Consider the following 26,389-nt stretch of genomic DNA (forward strand, 5'->3'; position numbering starts at 1 on the left):
ATTTTGGTCGCATATGCACCCTAAATTTAAGCTACGCGACCCCATAATATATATTGGGAGCATTTGTGCGACTGCATATAATGGTTGTAGTGTGACCTGTTTTTTTTTTTTTTTCCTAAAAACGTGGTAAAATCGCTCTTCCCTGCCGCTATATTGGTTCATATTAGCTGTCAATCACTCAAGACTTTCCGTTGTCAGATGACAGGGAGGGAGCTTTTGTGACTGCGGGGAATGCAAACGGCGGAATAGTGAAAAGTACACTGACTCTCAATGCGTTGCATGCACTGCGTGTTCAGCCAACACAATCTCATGGCAATTCGTAACATTTTCATATGTTTCCTCGTGAGATCAGGGTGCAAATGTCCGCTAAAACACCATCGCCAAAGAAGCTTGCCTTTACTGAGTTTAAACTGATGCGGGTTATAACAGAGAACAGTATTGCGCCGGTGGTCATCGGGAGAATCCTGCTCTGCCCCCCTCATATATTGGGCCGGCTGACTCGCATGCTTTTCCGCAAACACAGACAAATGTAATTCAGCGCGTAACGAGGCTGAGCATTAAAACGACACGAACCGAAACCAAAACTTTTAAAAGAGAGACTTTTCTTCCTTTCTTTTGTCCGTTCTTTCTTGAGGTGTATATTATTTTTCTATTTAATTACTGATGACGGCTTTGCTGCTTTCAGCATTGGATTAAATGATTTATTATATTATTTCGTTTGTTTTGTAGCAGAAATATTATTTATTAAATTGACATGCATATTAAAACAATAGTACAAAATAATATTTCTAACTACAATGCTTAATTTGTGTTTGATGCAAACCATCAATTTATTTTTCATAAAGTAACAGTAGGACTTTATATAGCAGATAACTTACATTAAAGCACATTCAAGGCAGCATGATGATGAGAAATATAATTCATTTTTAGTATTATTGTCATCATCATCGTCATCATTGATATTTTATAATTATTCAACATTCATTTTGGAGTTATTGCACAAATATTAAGTCATCACAGCATTAGTTAGATAGTTGTTTCTGGGTTTTGTTTGTCCCAATTAAAAACAATAAATCCCTTAATATACAACTTGTCAAATATATCATTCATTTTTGGTGGGTGCTCCTAAATTTTTCCTGGTGCTCCTAAATATTTCAGGTTGGGAGCACCGGTGCTACCAAGTAAGAAAGTTAATTTCGAGCCCTGAAAAGCCAAAGAAAAGCAAAGACAAGTAGATTACTGTGGTATAAATACAGCACTACAACATACAACGAGAGAGATAAACTTAGAGGTGTCACTTACCTGATTAATAATGATTTGATCAGCTGTAGTTTAAAATTTATGCTGAGTTTTCCTCCTCTAAGCACTTGTTATGTGGTCTCTGTTGCCATCTTGTGGCGGAGCATCAACCGTCTTTGCTCTGCTCAATATGACAGTCTAATGGCCGCCGAATGGCTGAATCTCAGAAATTATTCATACTTAAAATAGGCACGCAGTGGCGCAGTTGGTAGTGCTGTCACCTCGCAGCAAGAAGGTCGCTGGTTTGAGCCTTGGCTGGGTCAGTAGTCATTTCTATTTGGAGTTTGCATGTTCTCCCTTGTTGGTGTGGTTTTTCTCCTGGTGCTCCGGTTTCCCCCACAGTCCAAACACATGCGCTATAGGGGAACTGATCAACTATATTGATCGTAGTGTATGAGTGTTTGTGAAGGAGTGTGTACGGGTGTTTCCCAGTACTGGGTTGCAGCTGGAAGGGCATCCGCTGTGTAAATCATATGCTGGAATAATTGGTGGTTCATTCCGCTGTGGCAACCTCTGATAAATAAAGGGACTAAGCCGAAGAAAAATGACTGAATAAATGGCTTTAAAATAATAAACGGCACATTTTTTGTGTTTTCCAGGAGCAGTTCAGAGTCGCGAGAGCATCGAGGACGTGATTCGATTCGCTCATGATGAACGACTCTTCCTATTGGTCAATGAGGGACGTTTTTAGACTTTTTAAATCTTCTTTGATTAGAGTTGAAGTCAGAATTTTTGGCCCTCCTGTTTATTTTATTTTATAATATTAGATTAGATTTTTTTCAACACACTAGTATTCAGCTTAAAGTGACATTTAAAGGCCTAACTAGGGTAATTAGGGTAAAGTTAGGGTAATTAGGCAAGTCATTGTATAACAGTGTTTTTTTCTGGAGACACTCTAAAGCTAATAGTGCTTAAGGGGGTTGATAGTATTGACTTTAAAATGGCTTTGGTTTTAATATTTTTATTATTAGAAATTTTCGCAGACATTTACTTAAAAATACACTTTTTTTTTTTAACATAATCATAAAACTTGCAGTAAAACAATTAGACAATTGAAACAAAAAATTAACAAAATGATAATACTAATAAAAAACAACAACAAACAAGGGTCATAAAAATAATAATTAAACAAAAAAAATGAATAAATAAGCATGCATTCCCCCAACCAACCCCCACCAGTGCTATCCAACAATAAACGTAGGTACTATAAGGCATGTAAACATATTAATCAAGTTTGTAAAAAGGAAATAAAAGGACACCACATTTTTTCAAATAACAAAACCTCTATCAGGGTATATCTGATTTTTCCAGATGTAATGTACTGGTTTACTCTGTCAGCCATAATGTAAGAGTTGGAACTTCTTTTTTCTTCCAAAACATAAGGATGTCGGCGCCGGTGGTGTAGTGGTTAGTGCGTCGACACATGCACTCCAGTGCTCATGGCCTGAGTTTGATTCCCGTCTCGCAGTCCTATGCTGATCCTTCCCCTCTGTCTGCTCCCCATGCTTTCCTGTCAATACTCAATACTGTCCTCCTGACTATTAAAAAGGTGAAACCCCCCCCCCCAAAAAAAAAAAAAAAACTAAACAAAAAAAACAAAACAAAAGGATGAGTTTTTTTTTTAGGTCAACCCATGTGAAACAAACTGTTGTTGTACCCGTGTAAGTCTCAAAAATTCTTCAGAGGCTCCAAATAAAATTATTATAGGATCTGGCTCATTCGGAGTGTCTAATGTACCTGAAAAAATGTTAAATATTTTATTCTAGAAACTCTGTTATTTGGGAGACAGAAAGAGACAGGTTGGAATCTAAGAGCTGACATTTGTCACACACTGGAGACACTTCTGGTATTATTTTATTCAATTTACACATGAAATTATGAAGCCTATGAAGCACTTTGTGTGAGATTATGGGCTCTATTTTGACGATCCATGTGCAATCAGGGCGTGTCAGAATCCACTTTTTGCTAATTTAAGGACGGGAAAATCCGCTTTGCGCCGTGGCACATGGTCTAACAGGGTTGAGCTTATTTTCTTAATGAGTTATAGGTGTGTTTTGAGAATAAACCAATCAGAGTCTCATCTCCCATTCCCTTTAAGAGTCAGCTGCGTCACGCCATAAGCACATTTGCTATTAACATGACGTAAAGTAAGTGTAACTGTAAAAACTGAACACTTAAAACAGTTAAACAGAGCATCTGCAGCACGTGAATGAGAGATAAGGCCTCCTCTGTCTTTCCTTTCACTTTTGCACTCTTGGATAGGGAAACCTTTACGCACAGAGATCAGTTAGCCTGTAAATAATTAATTTTGTTTTTTAAGCGCAAATATTCGTTTCAAAACTATTTCTAAATTCAGTTCTAATTTCCAGCAAACGAATAAATGAACAATAATAATGAAGTGTGCTCAAAAACCTGAGTTATATCCTAAAACACATGCTGTGCCCCATATGGTCTAAAACCTGACAGGTGGACAAATCTAAGCTTGTTTTTAATAAAACAAATATAAATATGGATATAATAAATAATACTGCTAATAATAATAACATTATACAAAAGCAAATTGTTATGAATGAACTGAAAAAGCCTCCCGAGATGAAGAAGACATAAAAGCAGTGATTTTTCATATTTATGTAGGCTAGAAAATAATGTATTGTAATATTTTAATCCTTTATATTTATATTCTATATCTATTCTTATTATATCCTATATATATCCTTGATATTTTAATTCTTTTTCATATGTAAAGATATTTGCCTATTGCTCTCTTGTGTGTATTAAGCAGTGTGTAAGTGAGGCGCAACTCTGCGCTGGAGTTTAGACCGGGTTTATTTTGGTCTATTGAAAAATCTATTATAGTTTCTCAAAATAGCGACGCGCCAGCAGTGCGCCTCAGAACGCCACTGTTTTAGAGCAGAACGCCTATGGGCGCACATATGAGCACAAATGCATTTGCTATTAAAACAGCGTAGCGCAACGTCTCAAAACCACTCTTGCGCCAAGCTGAAACTACCAAAAGACTATTGCGTCGTGCCAACACAATCTCACGGCAATTCGTAACTTTTTCATTTAGTAGCTACTTTGTACAAATTCGTACGATCTAATTCGTACATTTTAGTACGATTTGCATATCCCCCAATGACGGTTGGGTTTAGGGGTGGGGTTAGGTGCCACGCCTCCTTTTTAAAATCGTACAAATTACGACTGAACTCGTACGAATTAGCCACTAAACTGCCAAAACATAAAATACTTACGTTTTCTCGTGAGATCAGGCTGGTTGTGCCACATTGCGTCGGGTGTATGATAGGACCCAATGTCTTGCAATAATGGAACCTTAAAATGGCTTTAAAACAATTAAAAACTGCTTTTATTCTAGCCGAAATAAAACAAATCAGACTTTCTCCAGAAGAACGAATATTATAGGAAATACTGTGAGAAATTCCTGAATCTGTTCAACATCATTTGGGAAATATTGCACAGGAGGGTGAATAATCCTGACTTCAGCTGTACGTAAGTGAGTCCGCTCATGTTGGTTTTCTGTGTTTTCCTACAGGAGTATCAGAACACAGTGTTTGCAGACGGATGTGAGTTTGTGTCCTATAAGCGAGTTCTGGCAGAGATGGATGAGGAGTTTTCACAGAGTGTTCAGCTGGCCTCGCTGCATTCACTGTCCAACGGCATCATGGGAGAGTGAGTTTCATTTATTCATTCATTCATTTTCTTTTCAGCTTAGTCCCTTTATTAATCTGGGGTCGCCACAGCGGAATGAACCGCCAACTTATCCAGCATATGTTTTACGCAGCGGATGCCCTTCCAGCTGCAACCCATCCCTGGGAAACATGCATACACACTCATTCACACTCATACACTACGGACAATTTAGCCTACCCAATTCACCTGTACCGCATGTCTTTGGACTGTGGGGGAAACCGGAGCACCCGGAGGAAACGCACGCCAACACGGGGAGAACATGCAAACTCCACACTGACCCAGCCAAGGTTCAAACCACCGATCTTCTTGCTGTGAGGCGATCGTGCTACCCACTGCGCTACCGTGCTGCCTGAGACAGTGTTTATATCTGCTTTTATCTCCTTAAAGGAGACCCATTATGTGATGTAAAACCAGCTGCAACCCAGTACTGGGAAACACCCATACACACTCGCTCACACACACTCACATGAGCAAACACACACACACACACCCGCGCAAACACACAAACACCATCAGGTATGAGCACACACTTATCCACACACACACACACACACTCACACACACACACACATACTTTCACAGGTACACATGCTCCGAGTATAAACACACACACACACAAACACACACATACAAACACTCAATCACGAACACACACACACACATACAAATACACACTTACACACACACTCAAAAGGATACACGCACATAAGTACAAATACAAACACACACATGCACACACAGGCATACACACACTCAGTCATACACACTCATACACACACAAACATGAACAGGTCCGAAAACACACACATACAGTCGTTTACAGACACGAATACACACGCACATAATTTCACAGGTACACACACTCAGAAGTATACACACACACACACACATACACATACACACAAGTACAAATACACACACACACACTCAAAATGCACACTCAGGTACACACACATTCTCACAGGTTTAAACACACACATAGGTACACACACAAATTCAATCAAACTCACAAGTGCAAACACACACATTCACAGACACACACTCACTTTCACAGGAACACACACACTCACAAGGACACACACACACACATATGCATACACAGCTACACACACACTCACAAGGACACACACACACACATATGCATACACAGCTGCACACACAGGAATACACACTCACAAAGGTTCAATCAAACTCACATGAGCAAACACACACATACAGGCACACACACACCCATGCATACACACAAACACTATCAGGTATGAACACACATTTATCCACAGACACACACACACATACTTTCACTAGTACACATGCTCCGAGTATATACACACACACACACACACATACTCATTCACACACATACACTACAGCCAATTTAGTCCATCAATTCCCCCATAGCGCATGTGTTTGGACTGTGGGGGAGACCGGAGCACCCGGAGGAAACCCACGCCAACAAGGGTGGAACATGCAAACTCCACACAGAAAAGCCAACTGACCCATCTTGGACTCGAACTAGCGACCTTCTTGCTGTGAGGCGACTGTGCTACCCACTGAGCCACCCTACTCTTCATGATGAACCCTGTGTGTGCTCTTCAGGTGTGGTTTGAGGACCAGTTTTATGGAGCTGGTGAATCTCGATGAAGACGTGATGCTGTACACTGAAGTGCTCCTGACTGGAGATTTATGCCCTCCTGTGATTGGTCAGATCGCTCTTGATGTCATGATGGCTCCGCCCTGTCCTGGAGACCCCTCCTACTGTGTATACACAGAGGTACGATTAAATAACACACAATAGCAAACACACACAATATAATTCAGTACACTCAAACATTTAAGTGTGTGTGTGTGTGTGTGTGTGTGTGTGTGTGTGTGTTCAGGAGGTGTCGTCTAGGCTGAAGACTCTGCAGTGTAACGTCTCGAGGGCCGTCAGTTTCTTCAACGATCTCCCAGGATTCAGCTGTCAATCAATTCAGGGCGGAGTCTTCATCTGCCCACAGCTGAGTCTCCCTCACTCTACACACACACACTCACAGGTACACACACACACACACACACACATTCACAGACGTACAAACATACACTTATTCACACACAAAACAGACTTACAAGTACACACACATACACACACACACACAATTAAAGGTACAAACACGCTCACACACACATTCACAGACCCACAGACATACACCCATACGCACACAAAACAAACTCACAAATACACACACACACACACACACACACATACACAGGCACTCAAAAGTATAAACACACACTCAAAGTACAAATACAAACACACACACACACACACACACACACACACTTATGCACACACAGGTATATACACACACACTCAGTCATGCACACTCATACACACACAAACATTAACACAGGTACACACACTCAGAATTATACACACACGCACATACTCACAAGTACAAATACACAAACACACACACACTCACAATTAAAAGGTATACACACACACTCACACACATTCACAGACCTACACATACACACAAAACAAACTCACAAATACACACACACACACAACACACACACACACCACACACACACACACACAGAGACAAAGGTACAAACACACACATACACACACACACACACACACACACAAACACACACACACACACACACACACACACATTCACAGACCTACACATACACACAAAACAAACTCACAAATACACACACACACACAACACACACACCACACACACACACACACACACACACACACACACACACAGAGACAAAGGTACTAACACACACACACACACACACACACACACAAGTAAAGGTACAAACACACTCAAAGGTATACACACACATTCACAGACCTACAAACATACACACAAAACAAACTCACAAACACACACACACACACACACACACACACACACACAGAGAGGGAGAGAGAGACAGAGAGACAGAGAGACAAAGGTACAAACACACTCTCTCTCATACACACACACACACTTAAACAGGCACTAAAAAGTATACACACACACACACACTCAAAGTACAAATACAAACACACACACACACACACACAGAGAGAGAGAGAGAGAGAGAGAGAGAGAGAGAGAGACAGACAGACAAAGGTACAAACAAACTCTCTCTTATACACACACACACACTTACACAGGCACTAAAAAGTATACACACACACTCAAAGTACAAATACAAACACACACAGTCATATACATAAACACTAACAGGTTCAAACATACACAGAAACACACACTCTTACAGGTACGTTCACTCAAACACAGTATAGTATACACACACGTACACACATTCACAGATATACTCACTCACAGGTACACACACACATAAGTTTAATCAAACTCACACTTACAAGTGCGAACACGTTCATACAGGCACACACACACACACACATACAAACAAACACTCTCATACACTCACAGATACTACAGTAACACACACATTCTTACTCACAGGTATACACAAACACTAACATGTATGAACGCACACACACACATGATGTTTAAAATGAGGAGGAATTCTTTTGTGTGTCTGTGTGTGTGTGTTTGTGTGTGTGCTTCCATGTGTGTGTGTAGCCAGTGGGCTTGTTGTACAGCAGGAGGTTGTTGGAGGATCAGGGTGTGTGTGTTGGGTTCAGCGAAGATCACACACATTCACACTGCTGCCACTTCAGGTACAGTGACCTTTTCAGACATGCAGTTTACACACACACACACACACACACTGAACACCCTGTTGGGGTGTGCGTGTCTGTCTCAATTGTAAGTGGCTTTGTACAAGAGTGTCTGCTAAATGACTAAATATAATGTAAATGTGTGTGTGTGTGTGTGTGTGTGTGTGTTTTAGGTTGTGTGTGTTGATGCCATCAGATGAACTAGAGGAAGTTCTCGGTCGCCTTCACTGTTTTCACCTAAAATTCCTCCAGGAATACTGAAATCACACACTCAGTGAAGCTCATCAGAGGATTAGATCTGTACACTAGGCTGTTTCCTCCTCTACTCTGCAGAACATGCTCATGTGAGCAGTATTAAAGGGATCGTTCACGCAGAAATCAAGCATTGTCTTTCTCTAAATCATTCATTCATTCATTTTCCTCCGGCTTAGTCTCTTATTTATCAGGGGTCACCACAGTAGAATGAACTGCCAACTATTCCAGCATGTGTTTTACACAGCAGATGCCCTTCCAGCTGCAACCTAGTACTGGGAAACATCCATACACACTCATACACGACATCCAATTTAGTTCATCTGTTAAATTACCCAATAAATTGTATTTTTTAACAGGTCCAAGCCGCTACTCATTTGAATTGACAAAATATTTGTTTATGGACACTTTTTTAATGCAAATCTAGAATGGATGTGCAATAAAAATGTTTTTACATCGGTTACTACATAATATTAGACTAGATATTCTTCAAGACACTATAGTATTCAGCTTAAAGTGACATTTAAAGGCTTCACTAGGTTAATTTAGGTGAAGCTTGAGTAATTAGGCAAGTCATTGTATAACAGTGGTTTCTGGTTTGTTCTATGTGGAGAAAAAAACCTGCAAATATAATAAATAAATAAATAAATACGCAAATATATAAATGAGTAAATAAATTAAATTAATTAAATTAAATAAATGCATACATTCCTGCATAAATATCACAATAAATAAATATGCAAATATATAAATAAATGAGTAAATAAATGCATAAATAAAACAATAAATATGCAAATATAGAAATTAATGAGTAAATAAATGCATAAATTCCTGCATAAAGCAGTAAATAAATAAGCATGCAAATATATAAATAAATGAGTAAATAAATGCATAAATAAAACAATAAATATGCAAATATAGAAATGAATGAGTAAATAAATGCATAAATAAAACAATAAATATGCAAATATAGAAATTAATGAGTAAATAAATGCATAAATTCCTGCATAAAGCAGTAAATAAATAAGCATGCAAATATAAATAAATGAGTAAATAAATGCATAAATAAAACAATAAATATGCAAATATAGAAACGAATGAGTAAATAAATGCATAAATTCCAACATAAAACAATAAATAAATATGCAAATATATAAATGAATGAGTAAATAAACGCATAAATTCCTGCATAAATAAAACAATAAATAAATATGCAAATATATAAATAAACGAGTAAATAAACGCATAAATTCCTGCATAAAGCAGAAAAATAAATAAACATACAAATATATAAATAAATGAGTAAATAAATGCATAAATAAAACAATAAATATGCAAATATAGAAATGAATGAGTAAATAAATGTATAAATTCCTGCATAAATAAAACAATAAATATGCAAATATATAAATAAATGAGTAAATAAATGCTTAAATTCCTGCATAAATAAATAAATATGCAAATATATAAATAAATGAGTAAATAAATGCATAAATTCCTGTAAAAATAAAACAATAGATATGCAAATATATAAATAAATGAGTAAATAAATGCATAAATTCCTGCATAAAGCAATAAATAAATATGCAAATATATAAATAAATGAGTAAATAAACGCATAAAGTCCTGCATAAATAAATAAATATGCAAATATATAAATAAATGAGTAAATAAACGCATAAATTCCTGCTATAAAATAATAAATAAATATGCAAATATAAAAATAAATGAGTAAATAAATGCATACATTCCTGCATAAATAAAACAATAAATAGGCCTAAATATGCATATATAGAATTAAAATGAGTAAATAAATTCATACATTCCTGCATAACTAAAACAAATAAATATGAAAATATATAAATAAACGAGTTTTATGTCATTTAAATGTTTTATTTACCCAGTATTTTTAATTTCTGTTATTTCGTTTATTTATTTATTTATTTATTCATATTTTCTGTTCAGTTCGCGCGCGGAATACAACGACACACACAGTGAGTTTGATTCCGGTCGTGTTCCTCTTCAGTATGAGTCAGCCCTGAACGGTAACCGTACACAGAGGATGTCGCAGCAGCAGCACGGTGATCGGTGCCGTTTTACCGGAAATCCCGCGTGTTTCATGCTGAAGTCTGTCGTGTTCAGCGCGTGAATGACCGACAGCTTTTTCCCCCCCGCCGCATCAGTGCAGATTCTCCGGTCAGAACACGTCATCCCGGTTACTAACGTAGTACGGCAGCAGGATATTCTATTCCACGCGCTCTGGATGTTTCCGTTCAACCGTGATGTGCTGCATCAGGGCGGGATGCGTTTAACGGGCTTGTGTTCCGCGTGTGTGTCGTGTCGGTTGTTCGGTTAACGGAGACGTGAGGAGGAGTCTCCATCTCTCCCCCCGCGTTCGTGTCTCTACCGTGCCCGTTAACGGGGGCTGCACCGTGGGGTCCTGATGGCGACGGCGGCGGCGCCCGAGCTGGAGGATGTGGACCGGCGGCCCATCAGGAGAGCCCGGTCCAAGAGTGACACACCGTACCTGACTGAAACCAGGCTGTCCTACACACTGCAGACAGGTGAGTGTGTGTGTGTGACTTCATTACTACTGTAGGCTACTCGGGGAATGCCATGATACTGTCATTGATGACATACTGAATGATTATAGTGGTCATTGTGGATGCTAGATGAATCAGCCTAAAGAATACCATGGTAAAACAAGTGCTTTTACCATGTCCAAATACATAATCACATTATTAATGACCATCTACTAAAGTATTACCATTGCTAATGCTGTTAATGTAATTTATAGTAAATACTACAGTGTTTTTACTATAGTAAACTGCTTAAATGTATAAATTGTGGTAATTGTATTTACTGTAGTAAAACAACTAATATAAACAAATAATGACCCAATACTGTAGTTTTCCACATTTACAGTGTATATTATACTACAATACACCACAGTTTACTGTAGTAAAAACTCAAGTATACTACATTATTACAGTTAATCAGTTCAAGTACTAATACTACAATACTACTCCCATTCAACAAAGAGTTATTTTACTATACTATACGGTATAATACACTTCACTATAGTATGGTTCAAAAACACTGTAGTATTTACTATAGTATATTTTTAATACCACATTATTTTAAGCATTTACTCTAAAGTATTTAAATACCATAGTACTATCATAGATGATACTGAATGATTATAGTGGTCATTGTGGATGCTAGATGTATCAGTCTAAAGAATACCCTGGTAAAAACAAGTGCTTTTACCATGTCCAAATAAATAATCACATTATTAATGATCAGCTACTAAAGTATTACCATTGCTGATGCTGTTAATGTAATTTATAGTAAATACTACAGAGTTTTTACTATAGTAAACTGCTTAAATGTATCAATTGTGGTAATTGTATTTCACTGTAGTAAAACAACTATAGCAATGTAAACAAGTAATGACCCAATACTGTAGTTTTCCACATTTACAGGGAATATTATACTACAATACAGCACAGTTTACTGTAGTAGAAACTAAAGTATACCACATTATTACAGTTAATCAGTTCAAGTACTAATACTACAATACTACTCCCATTCAACAAAGAGTTATTGTACTATACTATACAGTATAATACACTTCACTATAGTATGGTTCAAAAACACTGTAGTATTTACTATAGTATATTTTTAATACCACATTATTTTAAGCATTTACTCTAAAGTATTTAAATACCATAGTACTATCATAAATAATACTGAATGATTATTGTGGTCATTGTGGATGCTAGATGAATCAGCCTAAAGAATACCATGGTAAAACAAGTGCTTTTACCATGTCCAAATACATAATCACATTATTAATGACCATCTACTAAAGTATTACCATTGCTAATGCTGTTAATGTAATTTATAGTAAATACTACAGTGTTTTTACTATAGTAAACTGCTTAAATGTATACATTGTGGTAATTGTATTTCACTGTAGTAAAACAACTAATATAAACAAATAATGACCCAATACTGTAGTTTTCCACATTTACAGGGTATATAATACTACAGTACACCACAGTTTACTGTAGTAAAAACTAAAGTATACTACATTATTACAGTTAATCATTTCAAGTACTAATACTACAATACTACACCCAATCAACAAATAATTATTATACTATACAGTATGACACACTTTACTATAGTATGGTTCAAAAACACTTTAGTATTTACCATAGTATATTTTTAATACCATATTATTTTGAGCATTTACTCTAAAGTATTTAAATACCATAGTACTATCATAGATGATACTGAATGATTATAGTGGTCATTGTAGATGTATCAGCCTAAAGAAATACTATGGTAAAACATGTGCTTTTACCATGTTATAAAAGCAGTGATTAATGCAGATAAAGTCACATTATCTACTTAATGACTGTAGCTACTTAATTATTACCGCTTGCTAAAGTCATTAATGTATTTTAAAATAAATACTACAGTGTTTTTACTATAGTAAACTACTTAAGTTAATCTGTTGTTTAATTCTAGAGCACGAGTAGTAATACAAGAACTATAGTAACATAAACAAATGACCCAGTTTACTGTAGTTTTCTACAACTCTAGGGTATATTATACTACAATGCACCAGTTTACTGTAGTAATAACTACTACTGTAGTGCTTTTACCATGTTATGTCCTAAAAAACAGTGATTAATACAGACATATTCACATTATCTGCTTAATGACTGTAGCTACTAAATTATATCCACTCACTAATAATGCCGTTAATGTAATTTAAAGTAATTAATACAGTGTTTTTACTATGGTAAACTACTTAAATTAATCTGTTATGGTCATTCTGGGGCACTAGTAGTAATACAAGAACTATAGTAATATAAGCAAATGACCCAGTTTACTGTAGTACAACTATAGGGTATATTATACTACAATACACCACAGTTTACTGTAGTAAAACTGAAGTATACCACAGTATTGCACTTAATACTACAGTACTACACTTCTACATGCATGCATGGTGAATTGAATGGAATTCAATAACAAAGAGTTGTACACTATACTGTGTAATGTACTTTACTATAGTATTTTTCATACCATATTATTTTGAGCATTTACCTGCAAAGTGTTTAAATACCGTGGTACTGTCATTGATGACATACTAAATGATTATAGTGGTCCTTGTGGATGCTAAATGAATCAGCCTAAAGGATACCATGGTAAAACACGTGTTTTTACCATGTTATGTCCAAAAAAAGCGATTAATATAGATTATGTACTTAATTATTACCATTTGCAAATGTAATTTATTGTAAATACTAGTGTTTTTACTATGGTAAACTACTTAAGTGAATCTTTTGTGGTAATTCTAGAGCACTGGTAGTAATACAAGAACTATAGTAACATAAACAAATGACCCAATACTGTAGTTTTATGCAACTATAGTACAATACACCACAGTTTACTGTAGTAAAGACTACTACTGTAGTGTTTTACCATGTTATCTCCAAAAACAGTGATTAATGTAGACAAAATCACCTTATCTACTTAATGACTGTAGCTACTAAATCATTACCGCTTGCTAATAAGGCCATTAGTGTAATTTAAAGTAAATACTACAGTGTTTTTACTATAGTAAACTACTTGAAATAATCTGTTGTGGTAATTCTGGAGCTCTAGTGATAATAGAAGAACTATAGTAACATAAACAAATGACCCAGTACTGTTTATTTCTACAATGATAGGGCATATAATACTACAATACACCACAGTTTACTGTAGTAAAAACTCAAGTATACTACATTATTACAGTTAATCCTACAGTACTAATACTACAATACTACATGCATTCAATAACAAAGAGTTGTACACTATACAGTGTAATACACTTTACTATAGTATGGTTCAAAAAGACTGTAGTATTTACTATAGTATTTTTTACTACCATATTATTTTGAGCATTTACTCTAAAGTATTTAAAGCATGGTACTCTCAGATATTGAATGGTCATTGTGGATGCTAGATGAATCAGCCTAAAGGATACCATGGTAAAACACGTGCTTTTACCATGTTATGTCCAAAAAAAGCTGTGATTAATACAGATTATGTTCGTAATTATTACCATTTGCAAATGTAATTTATTGTAAATACTAGTGTTTTTACTATAGTAAACTACTTGAGAGTTAATATGTTGTGGTAATTCTGGAGCACTAGTAGTAATACAAGAACTATATTTAACAAACAAACGACCCAATACTGTTTATTTCTACAACTATAGGGTATATTATACTACAATACACCACAGTTTACTGTAGTAAAAACTCAAGTATACTACATTAATACAGTTAATCCTACAGTACTAATACTACAATACTACATGCATTCAATAACAAAGAGTTGTACACTATACTGTGTAATGTACTTTACTATAGTATGGTTCAAAAACTCTGTTGTGTTTACTATAGTATTTTTCATACCATATTATTTTGAGCATTTACCTGCAAAGTGTTTAAATACCGTGGTACTGTCTTTGATGACATACTGAATGATTATAGTGGTCATTGTGAATGCTAGATGAATCAGCCTAAAGAATACCATGGTAAAAACATGTGCTTTTACCATGTTACATCCAAAAAAGCTGTGATTAATACAGATTAAAAACAGTGATTAATACAGACATATTCACATTATCTACTTAATGACTGCAGCTACTAAATTATCACTTGCTAATGCCGTTAATGTAATTTAAAATAAATACTACAGTGTTTTTACTATGGTAAACTACTTAAGTGAATCTTTTGTGTTATTTCTAGAGCACTAGTAGTAATACAAGAACTACAGTAATATAAGCAAATGACCCAATACTGTAGTTTTCTACAACTTTAGGGTATACTATACTACAATACACCACAGTTTACTGTAGTAAAACTAAAGTATACTACATTATTACAGTTAATACTACAGTACTAATGCTACAACATGCATTCAATAACAAAGAGTTGTATACTATACAGTATAATACACTTTACTATAGTATGGTTCAAAAACACTAGTATTTACTATAGTATATTTTTTATACCATATTATTTTGAGCGTTTACTCCAAAGTGTTTAAATACCATAGTACTGTCATTGATGACATACTGAATGATTATAGGGGTCATTGTGGATGCTATGAATTAGCCTAAAGAATACCGTGGTAAAACACGTGCTTTTACCATGTTATGTCTGCAAAAAAATAGAAAGGACAAATGAATGCAGACAAAATCTGCTTAAAGAAGGTAGCTACTAATAAATATATTGCTACTTTAGTAATAAGTACTATATAGTAAGATAAACAAATGACCCAATACTGTAGTTTTTACTGTAGTAAAAACTAAAGCATGCTACTATTATTACAGTTGATCAGTTCATTACAGTACTGCAATATTACAAGCATTCAATAGCAAAGAGTTGTATACTATAAAGTATAATACACTTTACTATAGTATGGACCAAAACACTGTAGTAGTTACTATAAATTACTATAGTATGTTTTCATATCATAATATTTTGAGCATTTACCTCCAAAGTATTTAAAATACAATTAATATAACAATAGTATATGCTAAAAACACAGTATAACAACTGCATGAGCACTGCTGGGGACTGTTTGCACCATGTTTCTTGGTACATTGTATAGAGAAGTAATACTATGGTACTGAGTGATTAGACATGGTAAAGTTTCATACATTAATTAAGGTGGCAGAAATGTTTATGGATATGTTTTGCAATGTAAGAGTGTATTCATGCAGACTTTAATGCACAGTTGAAGACAAAATAATTCGCCCTCTCGTGATTTCCTTCACAGGAACATGTTCACAGTATTTCCTATAATATTTGTTCTTCTGGAGAAAGTCTTACTTGTTTTATTTCGGCTAGAATAAAAGCAGTTTTTAATTGTTTTAAAGCCATTTTAAGGTCAAGATTATTAGCCCCCTTCAGCAATATTAGTGTTGGATTGTCTCCAGAACAAACCACTGTTATACAATGACTTGCCTAATTACCCTAACTTTACCCTAATTACCCTAGTGAAGCCTTTAAATGTCACTTTAAGCTGAATACTAGTGTCTTTAAGAATATCTAGCCTAATATTATGGGCTGTCATCATTCAGGAGGGCTAATAATTCAACTATACTATGATATTTCTGTATATTTTTACCATGGTGTTCAGTAAGGAGGGCTTTTTTTAGGAAAACTGCTCCAGAAGTGTGTCTTGAAGATGCAGATGTTTGTTTCTGGAAGGCAAACACACACACACACACACACACACACACACACACACACACACACACACACACACACACACACACACACACACACACACACACACACACACAGTGAGTCATGCGGTTCTTTAAGAGGTTATGGATCATTTTGTGGCCGCAGTGAACACTGATGACAGGACTTTGCTATAGTCCATCAGCTGCATCTGTGTTTATTTTAGCCAAGTGTGCCGCAAGCCTGTGTTTGAGTGAAGGTCTCGGCTGTTAGATCGCCCCCTGGGGGCTGGCTGCAGTACAAGTCATAAAGCCCGCCTCCTCCGTGTTAATGAAGGAGACTTGAGCCCAAATAAAAAAAATGTATTACACTTGCAATAAAATGTCCTGTAAGATGGTTCTGGTGGATTAAGGCACTGGTTATTGTGCTGAAATAGGTGCAGATCTTCATTTTTGTAAACAGTTTGTTTTTAGCAGTAATTTAATGCTGGGCGTGTCATCGTGATTGACAGCTGTGATTGACAGTTTCTCAAAGCAGCGCGTCTGAGCTTCAGCAGGAGACTGAAGTGTTATTATTGGATTTCTGTGTTATTTTACCATGACAAAATGAGTTCAGCAGTAAACTATAGTTTCTGACATACATGATCCTGGTGGAACACTGTTTATTCGCTAAGATCAGGGCTTTTTTCGGGCTTTATTAGTTTGCTGATACACGCCTAACCACCCAGATAGCAAAATACACTCGGGCCAGTTCCAGCTAGATTCTCGCCTGCCGGAGACTTACCCCTCAGAGCTCAGACTGACTACCTCTGCTGGACCTACTCCGGATGCCTGGACTCACTGCCCGATTTCAGCCCGAGTCAATCGAGCCAGATGCGGCGGCCGAGCGAGCCGGCGCTGCCGCATGCGAGCCGGAATCAGCCCGCGACGCCACGAGTAGGTTATGCGCTGCGGCCTGGAGCTGACGCAATTAAATATATAAAACCCTCATATTTGTTAACGTTATTACATCCATTTGTGTTGATATGACAGCAAACGCATGCTGAGAAGTTCGGGGGGCGTAGTTGATTTTACATAAAGCGTTTGGTTGGAAGCTCGACTCCGCTCATTTTCGCGGCTCCTCCTCTGGCTCCATCAGACAATCCTTCTGTGCATGTCAAGGCTCCAATTTCAGCAGTCTTTTGCGACAGTTTGTGCCCGTCAAGCAGGCGTTTTGCCCTCAAGGCGTTCAATGGGAAAAGGGGCTGTCGCGTCGTCCATATTTTTAACAGTCATTGATTTTAGCTGCAGAATACTCCAGATTCACTTCTGTCTCCTACATCACACTGCAAACACTGAGTTACAGTTACTTTATTTTAAAGACGTAAAGATATGCTCCGGTTTCCCCCCACAGTGCAAACACATGCGCTATAGGGGAATTGGGTAAGCTAAATTGTCCTCAGTGTATGAGTGTGTATGGGTGTTTCCCAGTACTGGGTTGAGGCTGGAAGGGCATCTGCTGTGTAAAACATATGCTGGAATAGTTGACGGTTCATTCCGCGGTGGTGATCCCTGATTAAAAAACATTTTCTGTGGGTCGCGGAGTGTGTGGTCAAAAAAAACAACAAACGTTTTTTTTTTGTTCTTTTTTTTTTTTTTACTTGTTTTACATATATCTGACTTTTATTTTGAAATGCACGCGCGACAGCCGTACCGTTTGACATGTAAAATTTCATATAATTATAGCAACAAATATGTCGAACCTCAAGTACGACCCCAAATATGCAAAGTGTGGATTTACATATATTGACGACAAAAAAAGTCTTAAAACCTGCGACAGTATTTGACGTTTTTACTCTGTAATATTACTATATTTTGTTAGAAGACAGAGATAAAGTATTGTTTATTTGTAAGTCTTGGTGATTTATCTGTCACTACTTTTGTATGTTATTAAATGAAGTTTCACAAACTAATCTCGAGAGGAGCACATGATATGATTGACTGCAGCTGGCCACTCATCTACACTCATTAGCTAGCCAATCAGATTCATCCAAACTCACTATAAGTAACCTAGCTAAGAACTATTATCTTCGTTTTCCCGAAGAAACCCCCCATCCACCCCTTCTCCTCCTTTCCTCTTTTGCCGAGGGGATCTCTGGAGAACACCTGACCTCGTACTCCCCTTTACATGCTCTATGGACCTGGCGGGAGCCCTGGGCTCAACTATCTCCGAGCTCAGGGTTCTCTCCCAGGACAGGATGCCAAACCTGCTATCTTGCTAACAAGTTGTCAAACAGTATCTAAGTGTGAACTCTTGAAATAAACACAAATGAATTACAATTCCTAAAATTATATTACACTTCCTAAAAAATTGGGTCGCGGTTTGATGACCATGTAAAAATGTGGGTCCCATGGCCAAACCAGTTAAGAACCCCTGATTTAGCCTACCCAGTTCTCCTATAGCGCATGTGTTTGGACTGTGGGGGAAACCGGAGCACCTGGAGAAACGCACACGGAAATGCCAACTGACCCAGCCGGGGCTCGAACTAGCAACCTTCTTGCTGTGAGGCGATCGCGCTAACCACTAAGCTACTGTGATGCCCTTTTAACAATAGTTTAAAGAAAATGAGACAGTAGCCCCTTTCACACAGTGAAACCGGTAAATTTCTGGAAAATTTCCGGAACAACTTTACCGGTATATTCAAAAAAGCGCTGTTCACACAGGCGAGGACGTTACGGAAATTTTCCGGAAAAGAGCATTCACACATCCATTCCAAAATACCGGTAAATTCTGACATCATTCACCACAAATGAGCTTTAAACGGCTGCGCTTGTGTTTGTAAACATTTGACTAAATTACAGACTCTGTGGATGATCAATATTGTGAACAACTTTCGCAGGATCACTTTCGCATGTCGAGATGTTCATAATATGTGCGTGTGCTGGCGCTCACAGGCGCACGCAAAGCTTGAAGGTAAACAAACAACGGCTTATCATAAGCATCTCATCGATGATTATTGACACAGTTGGCATTAAGAAGAACATATAAACGTGATCTGACTAACTTCTAGCAGCTAAATGTGTCTGGAAACATATTCAAAGGCTTTTATCCTCACAAACCGCGCGGACGTAAATGCGTCTGACTGTGGTGATTGGCTAAAGCAGACGTCTCACGTCAGCACGTTCTAGACGTGCACGCGCTTATTACGGGAATCTTCCTTCTGCATTCACACAGCGCAGCATTCCGGCAAATTACCGGTAATGTTACAACTTCTCTTTCCGGGAAATAGCCAAAACGAATTTACCGGTATTTTCAAAAAGGACCTGTTCTTACATACAGACCTTTCCGGAAAATTGCCGGCAATTTTCCGGAAAGGTCTGTATGTGTGAAAGGGGCTATTGTTTATATGTTTATTGTCCATTTTCAGCTGCAGTTTGGTGGTTTTGTTGTGAGCTTTATTATCTCTATAATGCTAATTTCGATTACAGTTGAAGTGATTTAGCGCTGATTTTGTTTAATGTTGTAAAAGCAAAACAAATGTAATGTTTATTCAATTCTCTCACTCGAATGTTTCATCACAGTCTTCATTACTGTTTACTGTGAGCCTCGGTGAGTGACGGTTGGTGATGTGGAATATCGTAGCGTTCACTAGCAGCACTGCTGACGTGTGTCTCCGTGTTTGAGCTGATCGATCAATACTGCTGAGGCCAGACACAACACACACACACACACACACACACACACACACACACACACACACACACACATCTGATACTCACTCACAAACCACACACACACACACTCATCTGACACTTGCATACACACAAACACACGCGCTCATCTGACACTCACATACACACACACACACACTCATCTGATACTCACACACATCGCCTGCAGCATCTCTCTCTCTGTCTGTGTCTGTGTGTGTGTGTGTGTGTGTGTGTGTGTGTGTCTCTGTGATAGTGTGTGTCTGTGTGTGTGTGTGTGTGTTAGGATGTGTCTGCAATTATGTATGACTGTTTGTGTGTGTTTGTGTCTGTGAGTGTGTCTTTCTTATATCTTTATAAATGTGTGTGTGTGTGTGTGTGTGTGTGTGTGTGTGTGTGTGTGTGTGCGTGCACCTGTGTGTCTCTTTGAGTGTGTGTCTGTTTTATGTGTGTGTGTGTGTGTGTGTGTTCTTGTGTGTCTCTCTCTCTCTCTCTCTCTCTCTCTCTGTGTGTGTGATTGTGTATGCGTATGTCTCTGTGTGGTGTGTCTGTTTTTTATGTGTGTGTGTGTGTGTGTGTGTGTGTTCTTGTGTGTGTCTCTCTCTCTCTCTCTCTCTCTGTGTGTGTGTGTGATTGTGTATGCGTATGTCTCTGTGTGGTGTGTCTGTTTTTTATGTGTGTGTGTGTGTGTGTGTGTGTGTTCTTGTGTGTGTCTCTCTCTCTCTCTCTCTCTGTGTGTGTGTGTGTGATTGTGTATGCGTATGTCTCTGTGTGGTGTGTCTGTTTTTTATGTGTGTGTGTGTCTGCAATTGTGTATGATTCTTTGTGTGTTTCTTTGTGTCTTTCTTTTTTGTGTGTGTGTGTGTGTGTGTGTGTGTGTGTGTGTGTGTCTGAGTGTGTGTCTGTTTTTATGTGTGTCTGAGTGTGTGTATGTGTGTGTGTGTGTGTGTGTGTGTGTGTGTGTGTGTGTGTGTGTGTGTGTGTTTGTGTGTGTGTGTGTGTGTTTGTGACTTTTAATGATGATTGTGTGCGGGTTTGTGTGTGTCTCAATGATTCTGTGTGTGTTCTTGTGTGTGTGTCTCTGTGTGTGTGTGCTTATTTGTGTCTGTGTGAGTGTGTGTTTTTATGTGTGTGTGCGTGTGTGTGTGTGTGTGTGTTTGTGTCTTCTAATGATTGTGTGTGGGTTTGTGTGTGTGTGTGTGTGTGTGTATGTATTTGTATGTATATATGTGCGTGTGTGTGTGCCTGTGTGTGTATGTATTTGTATGTGTGTATGTGTCTGTGTCTATGTGTGTGTGTGAGAGAGAGAGTGTGTGGAAGGCTGAGAGTTCAGTAAGAGCCAATCAGTCAACCATGATGTGTTATTTGTATTTTGTGTGTTTTTTTTTTCAACCGTGTGTGTGTGTGTGTGTGGTTGCGTAACATGGATTAACTCTGACTGAAGGATGAGTTACAAAACACTGGTTGTGCTGCGCGTCTCTCCAGATAATCATGATCAACATTTGTGCTGCAGATTCTCTCATTCACTCAAATTAGCAGACGTTCAGTCATTTAGCAAATTAAGAGTCATTTCATTATCAGGAACACACACAAACATGTTCACCAGAACATGACCAGGCGGCACTTCACCCCATTAGGGCAAAATATTACTGTGCATTAAGAACATTCTCTCTTATATATATATACTGGATGTCCAGATTTGAATATGTATTTACTGCATGTAGACACGGTCAAGACATCAGAGCATCAGAATGGGGAAGAAAGGGGATTTAACATGGTTGTTGCTGTCAGACGGGCTGCTCTGAGTATTTCAGAAACTGCTGATCTACTGGGATTTTCATGCACAACCATCTCTAGGGTTTACAGAGAATGCTCCGACAAAGAGGAAATATCCAGTGAGCGGCAGTTCTGTGGGCGCAAATGCCTTGTTGATGCCAGAGGAGAATGGCCAGACTGGTTCCAGCTGATAGAAAGGCAACAGTAACTCAAATAAGCACTCGCTACAACCGAGCTCTGCAGAAGAGCATCTCTGAACACACAACACGTCCAACCTTGAGGCGGATGGGCTACAGCAGCAGAAGAGCACACCGGGTGCCGCTCCTGTCAGCTGAGAACAGGAAACTGAGGCTACAATTCACACAGACTCACCAAAACTGGACAATAGAAGATTGGAGAAACGTTGCTGCTCTGATGAGTCTCCATTTCTGCTGACACATTCAGATGCTCGGGTCAGAATTTGACCAACAACATGAAAGCATGGATCCATCCTGCCTTGTGTCAGCGGTTCAGGCTGGTGGTGGTGGTGTAATGGTGTGGGGGAGATTTTCTTGGCACACTTTGGGTTCATTAGTACCAATTGAGCATCAACGCCACAGCCTACCTGAGTATTGCTGCTGACCATGTCCATCCCTTTATGAGCACAGCGTCTCCATCTTCTGATGGCTACTTCCAGCAGGATAACACACCATGTCATAAAGCGTGAATCATCTCAGACTGGTTTATTTAACATGACGATGTACTCAAATGGCCTCCACAGTCACCAGAGCTCAATCCAATAGAGCAGCTTTGGGATGTGGTGGAACGTTAGATTTGCATCATGAATGTGCAGCCGACAAATCTGCAGCAACTGTGTGATGCTATCATGTCAATATGGAGCAAAATCTCAGAGGAATATTCCTAGTTCCTAGTTGAATCTCTGCCATGAAGGATTAAGGCAACAAAGGGGACCAACCCGGTACTAGTAAGGTGTATCTAATAAACTGGCCGGTATGTGTATGTGTGTATCCAAAATAACTAATCGGCATAATTCCCATCTTACCTTTTGAACACTCTAAAATGAGCTTATTGGTAATTAAAAGAAAATGACATAAATATAAGTAATGTGCATTAAAATTACATTTTAAAAATAAAAGTAATGAGACTAAAATGACTTAAAACAGAAGTAATGAGAATTAAAATATAAATATAAGTAGAAGTCATGAGAATTCAAGCAGACGCAGAGATGCACACAAACTAACAGCATAGGATTAAACTCATTCATTCAGTTTATTTTCGGCTTAGTCCCTTTATTAATCTGGTGTCGCCACTGCGGAATGAACCGCCAACTTATCCAGCATATGTTTTATGCAGTGGATGCCCTTCCAGCCTCAACCCATCACTGGAAAACCCATACACACTCATTCACACACTATGGACAATTCAGCCTGTCCAATTCACCTGTACCGCATGTGTTTGGACTGTGGGGGAAACTGAAGCACCCGGAGGATACTCAGGTGTACCCAGGGAGAACATGCAAACTCCACACAGAAACGCCAACTGACCCAGCCGAGGCTCAAACCAGCGAACTTCTTGCTGTGAGGCGACAGCACTACCTACTGCGCCACTGCGTCGCCCATAATTAAACACACACACTTATTGCACACAGTCACACGTTTGCAGTTCATGTTCCCACTCACACAGTAATGAGCCGCAGAGAGCGCCATCTGCTGGAGGTTTCAGGATAGAAGATTCACTCCTGCATGTTGATATGAGTCATTAATGTTTCATCATTTTCCTCACATCTGCATCTGTTCTGGGGTCAGTGTAGAGAAGTGAGCAGCAGCTGATTAAACATCTGCACTGTTTTTACTGGAAGAGGCATTTAATGGCGCATATTTCCGTTTAATCGACAGGTTTAGATGATTTATTAAGGATTAAAAGATAAAGATGGGCGTCACGGTGGTTTTATGGTTAGCACTGTGGCCTCACAGCAGGAAGGTCGCTGGTTTGAGTCCTGCCTGGGGCAGTTGGCTTTTCTATGTGGAGATTGCGTGCTCATGTTGGCATGGATTTCCTCTGGGTGCTCTGGTTTCAGTCCAAACACATGTGCTATAGGGGAATTGATGAACTAAATTGGCTGTATAGTGCATGAGTGTGAATGAGTGTGTATGGGTGTTTCCCAGTACTGGGTTGCAGCTGGAAGGGCATCTGCTGGACGGTTCATTCCGCTGTGTTAAATTGTTTATTCATTAATGACCATGCTGTTTTACATCTGATTGTTCAATTTCTGTACTTGTATGCTGTTAGGCTACCCAGTAAACCCTAAAGCACTGTTTATTTATTTTTGCTTGTATTTATATATAATATAATATAATATAATATAATATAATATAATATAATATAATATAAAACAATATGATATAATATAATATAATATAATATAATATAATATAAAACAATATAATATAATATAATATAATATAATATAATATAAAATTATATAATATAAAATAATATAATATAATATAATATAATATAAAACAATATAATATAATATAATATAATATAATATAATATAATATAAAACAATACAATATAATATAATATAATATAAAACAATATAATATATAATATAATATAAAATAATATAATAATATAATAATATAATATAATATAATATAATATAATATAATAATATAATATAATATAATATAATATAATATAAAACAATATAATATAATATAATATAATATAAAACAATATAATATATAATATAATATAAAAATAATATAATGATATAATATAATATAATATAAAACAAAATAATATAATATAATATAATATAATATAATATAATATAATATAATATAATATAACATAATATAATAATAGCTCTATATAAACAATAAATGTAATAATAAAATAAAAATGACACAATAAAAAATTAAATTGAATAAATCAATCTGAAACTAAATAAATAAATTGGTTAAACATATAATAATATGAGGAATAATAGCTAAATATAAACAATAAATGAAATAATAACATAAAAATGACACAATAAAATAAATAATTAAATAGAATAAATAAAAATGAAAATAAATAAATAAATACATAAATTTGCAGGTTAAAATATGTCAAAACACAATATTATTTTTATTCTGCTAATATGCATGCAGATACAAATTACAATAATGAGTAATAATATTAATAATAATAATAATAATAATACAAAAAAAACAATAGCTAAATATAAACAAATGAAAACAATTAAATAAAAATGATACAATAAAATAAGTAATAAAATAGAATAAATAAAAATGAAAATAAATAGGCAGGTTAAAACATGTCAAATAAAACACATTATTATATTTATTTTGCTAATATGCATGGAGATGTGAATGTGTGCGGGTGAATGAGTCTGTATGGGTGTTTCCCAGTACTGGGTTGCAGCTGAAAGGGCATCTGCTGTGTAGGCTCCCCAGTAAACCCTAAAGCACTGTTTATTTATTTGTTTTTGCTTGTAATTTATTGTAATTTATGCAAATCTACTGCACAGAAAAAGACTTGGTCGATCTAAATGAATGAAGTCTTTCCATAGATACAAGTCATCTGCTGAAATTATATTCATATCGCAACATATACAAAATACCGCAATGTCAGATTTGTCCAATATCGTGCAACCCTAATCAAAAGGATTGCATATTGATTTGTAATCCTTC

At 37.0% G+C, this 26,389-nt stretch overlaps 3 protein-coding genes across 6 annotated transcripts in view; all 3 read left to right on the forward strand.

The window, feature by feature from the left end:
• The window catches only part of gptl (glutamic--pyruvic transaminase-like), a 23,055-nt gene extending 13,969 nt beyond the window's left edge, over positions 1-9,086 (forward strand). Inside the window, 6 exon segments of the mRNA XM_087299013.1 lie at positions 1,899-1,976; positions 4,848-4,986; positions 6,604-6,778; positions 6,885-7,040; positions 8,607-8,704; positions 8,878-9,086. Of these exon segments, the coding sequence (XP_087155139.1) occupies positions 1,899-1,976; positions 4,848-4,986; positions 6,604-6,778; positions 6,885-7,040; positions 8,607-8,704; positions 8,878-9,013 (782 nt within the window). The 3' untranslated portion in view covers positions 9,014-9,086.
• pycr3 (pyrroline-5-carboxylate reductase 3) overlaps positions 1-26,389 on the forward strand; it is a 540,655-nt gene that overhangs the window by 217,267 nt on the left and 296,999 nt on the right. The window lies entirely within an intron of this gene.
• The window catches only part of phactr1 (phosphatase and actin regulator 1), a 59,948-nt gene continuing 44,539 nt past the window's right edge, over positions 10,981-26,389 (forward strand). For all 4 annotated transcript variants that reach the window (XM_087296290.1, XM_087296291.1, XM_087296292.1 and 1 more), the window contains exon 1: positions 10,981-11,520. In XM_087296290.1, the coding sequence (XP_087152416.1) occupies positions 11,400-11,520 (121 nt within the window). In that variant the 5' untranslated portion in view covers positions 10,981-11,399. The remainder of the gene's footprint in view (positions 11,521-26,389) is intronic.

The sequence above is a fragment of the Danio rerio genome, chromosome 20 (assembly GCF_052040795.2).
Source record: "Danio rerio strain M-AB ecotype USA chromosome 20, GRCz13ab, whole genome shotgun sequence".
In the NCBI taxonomy this organism is placed as follows: Eukaryota; Metazoa; Chordata; class Actinopteri; order Cypriniformes; family Danionidae; genus Danio; species Danio rerio.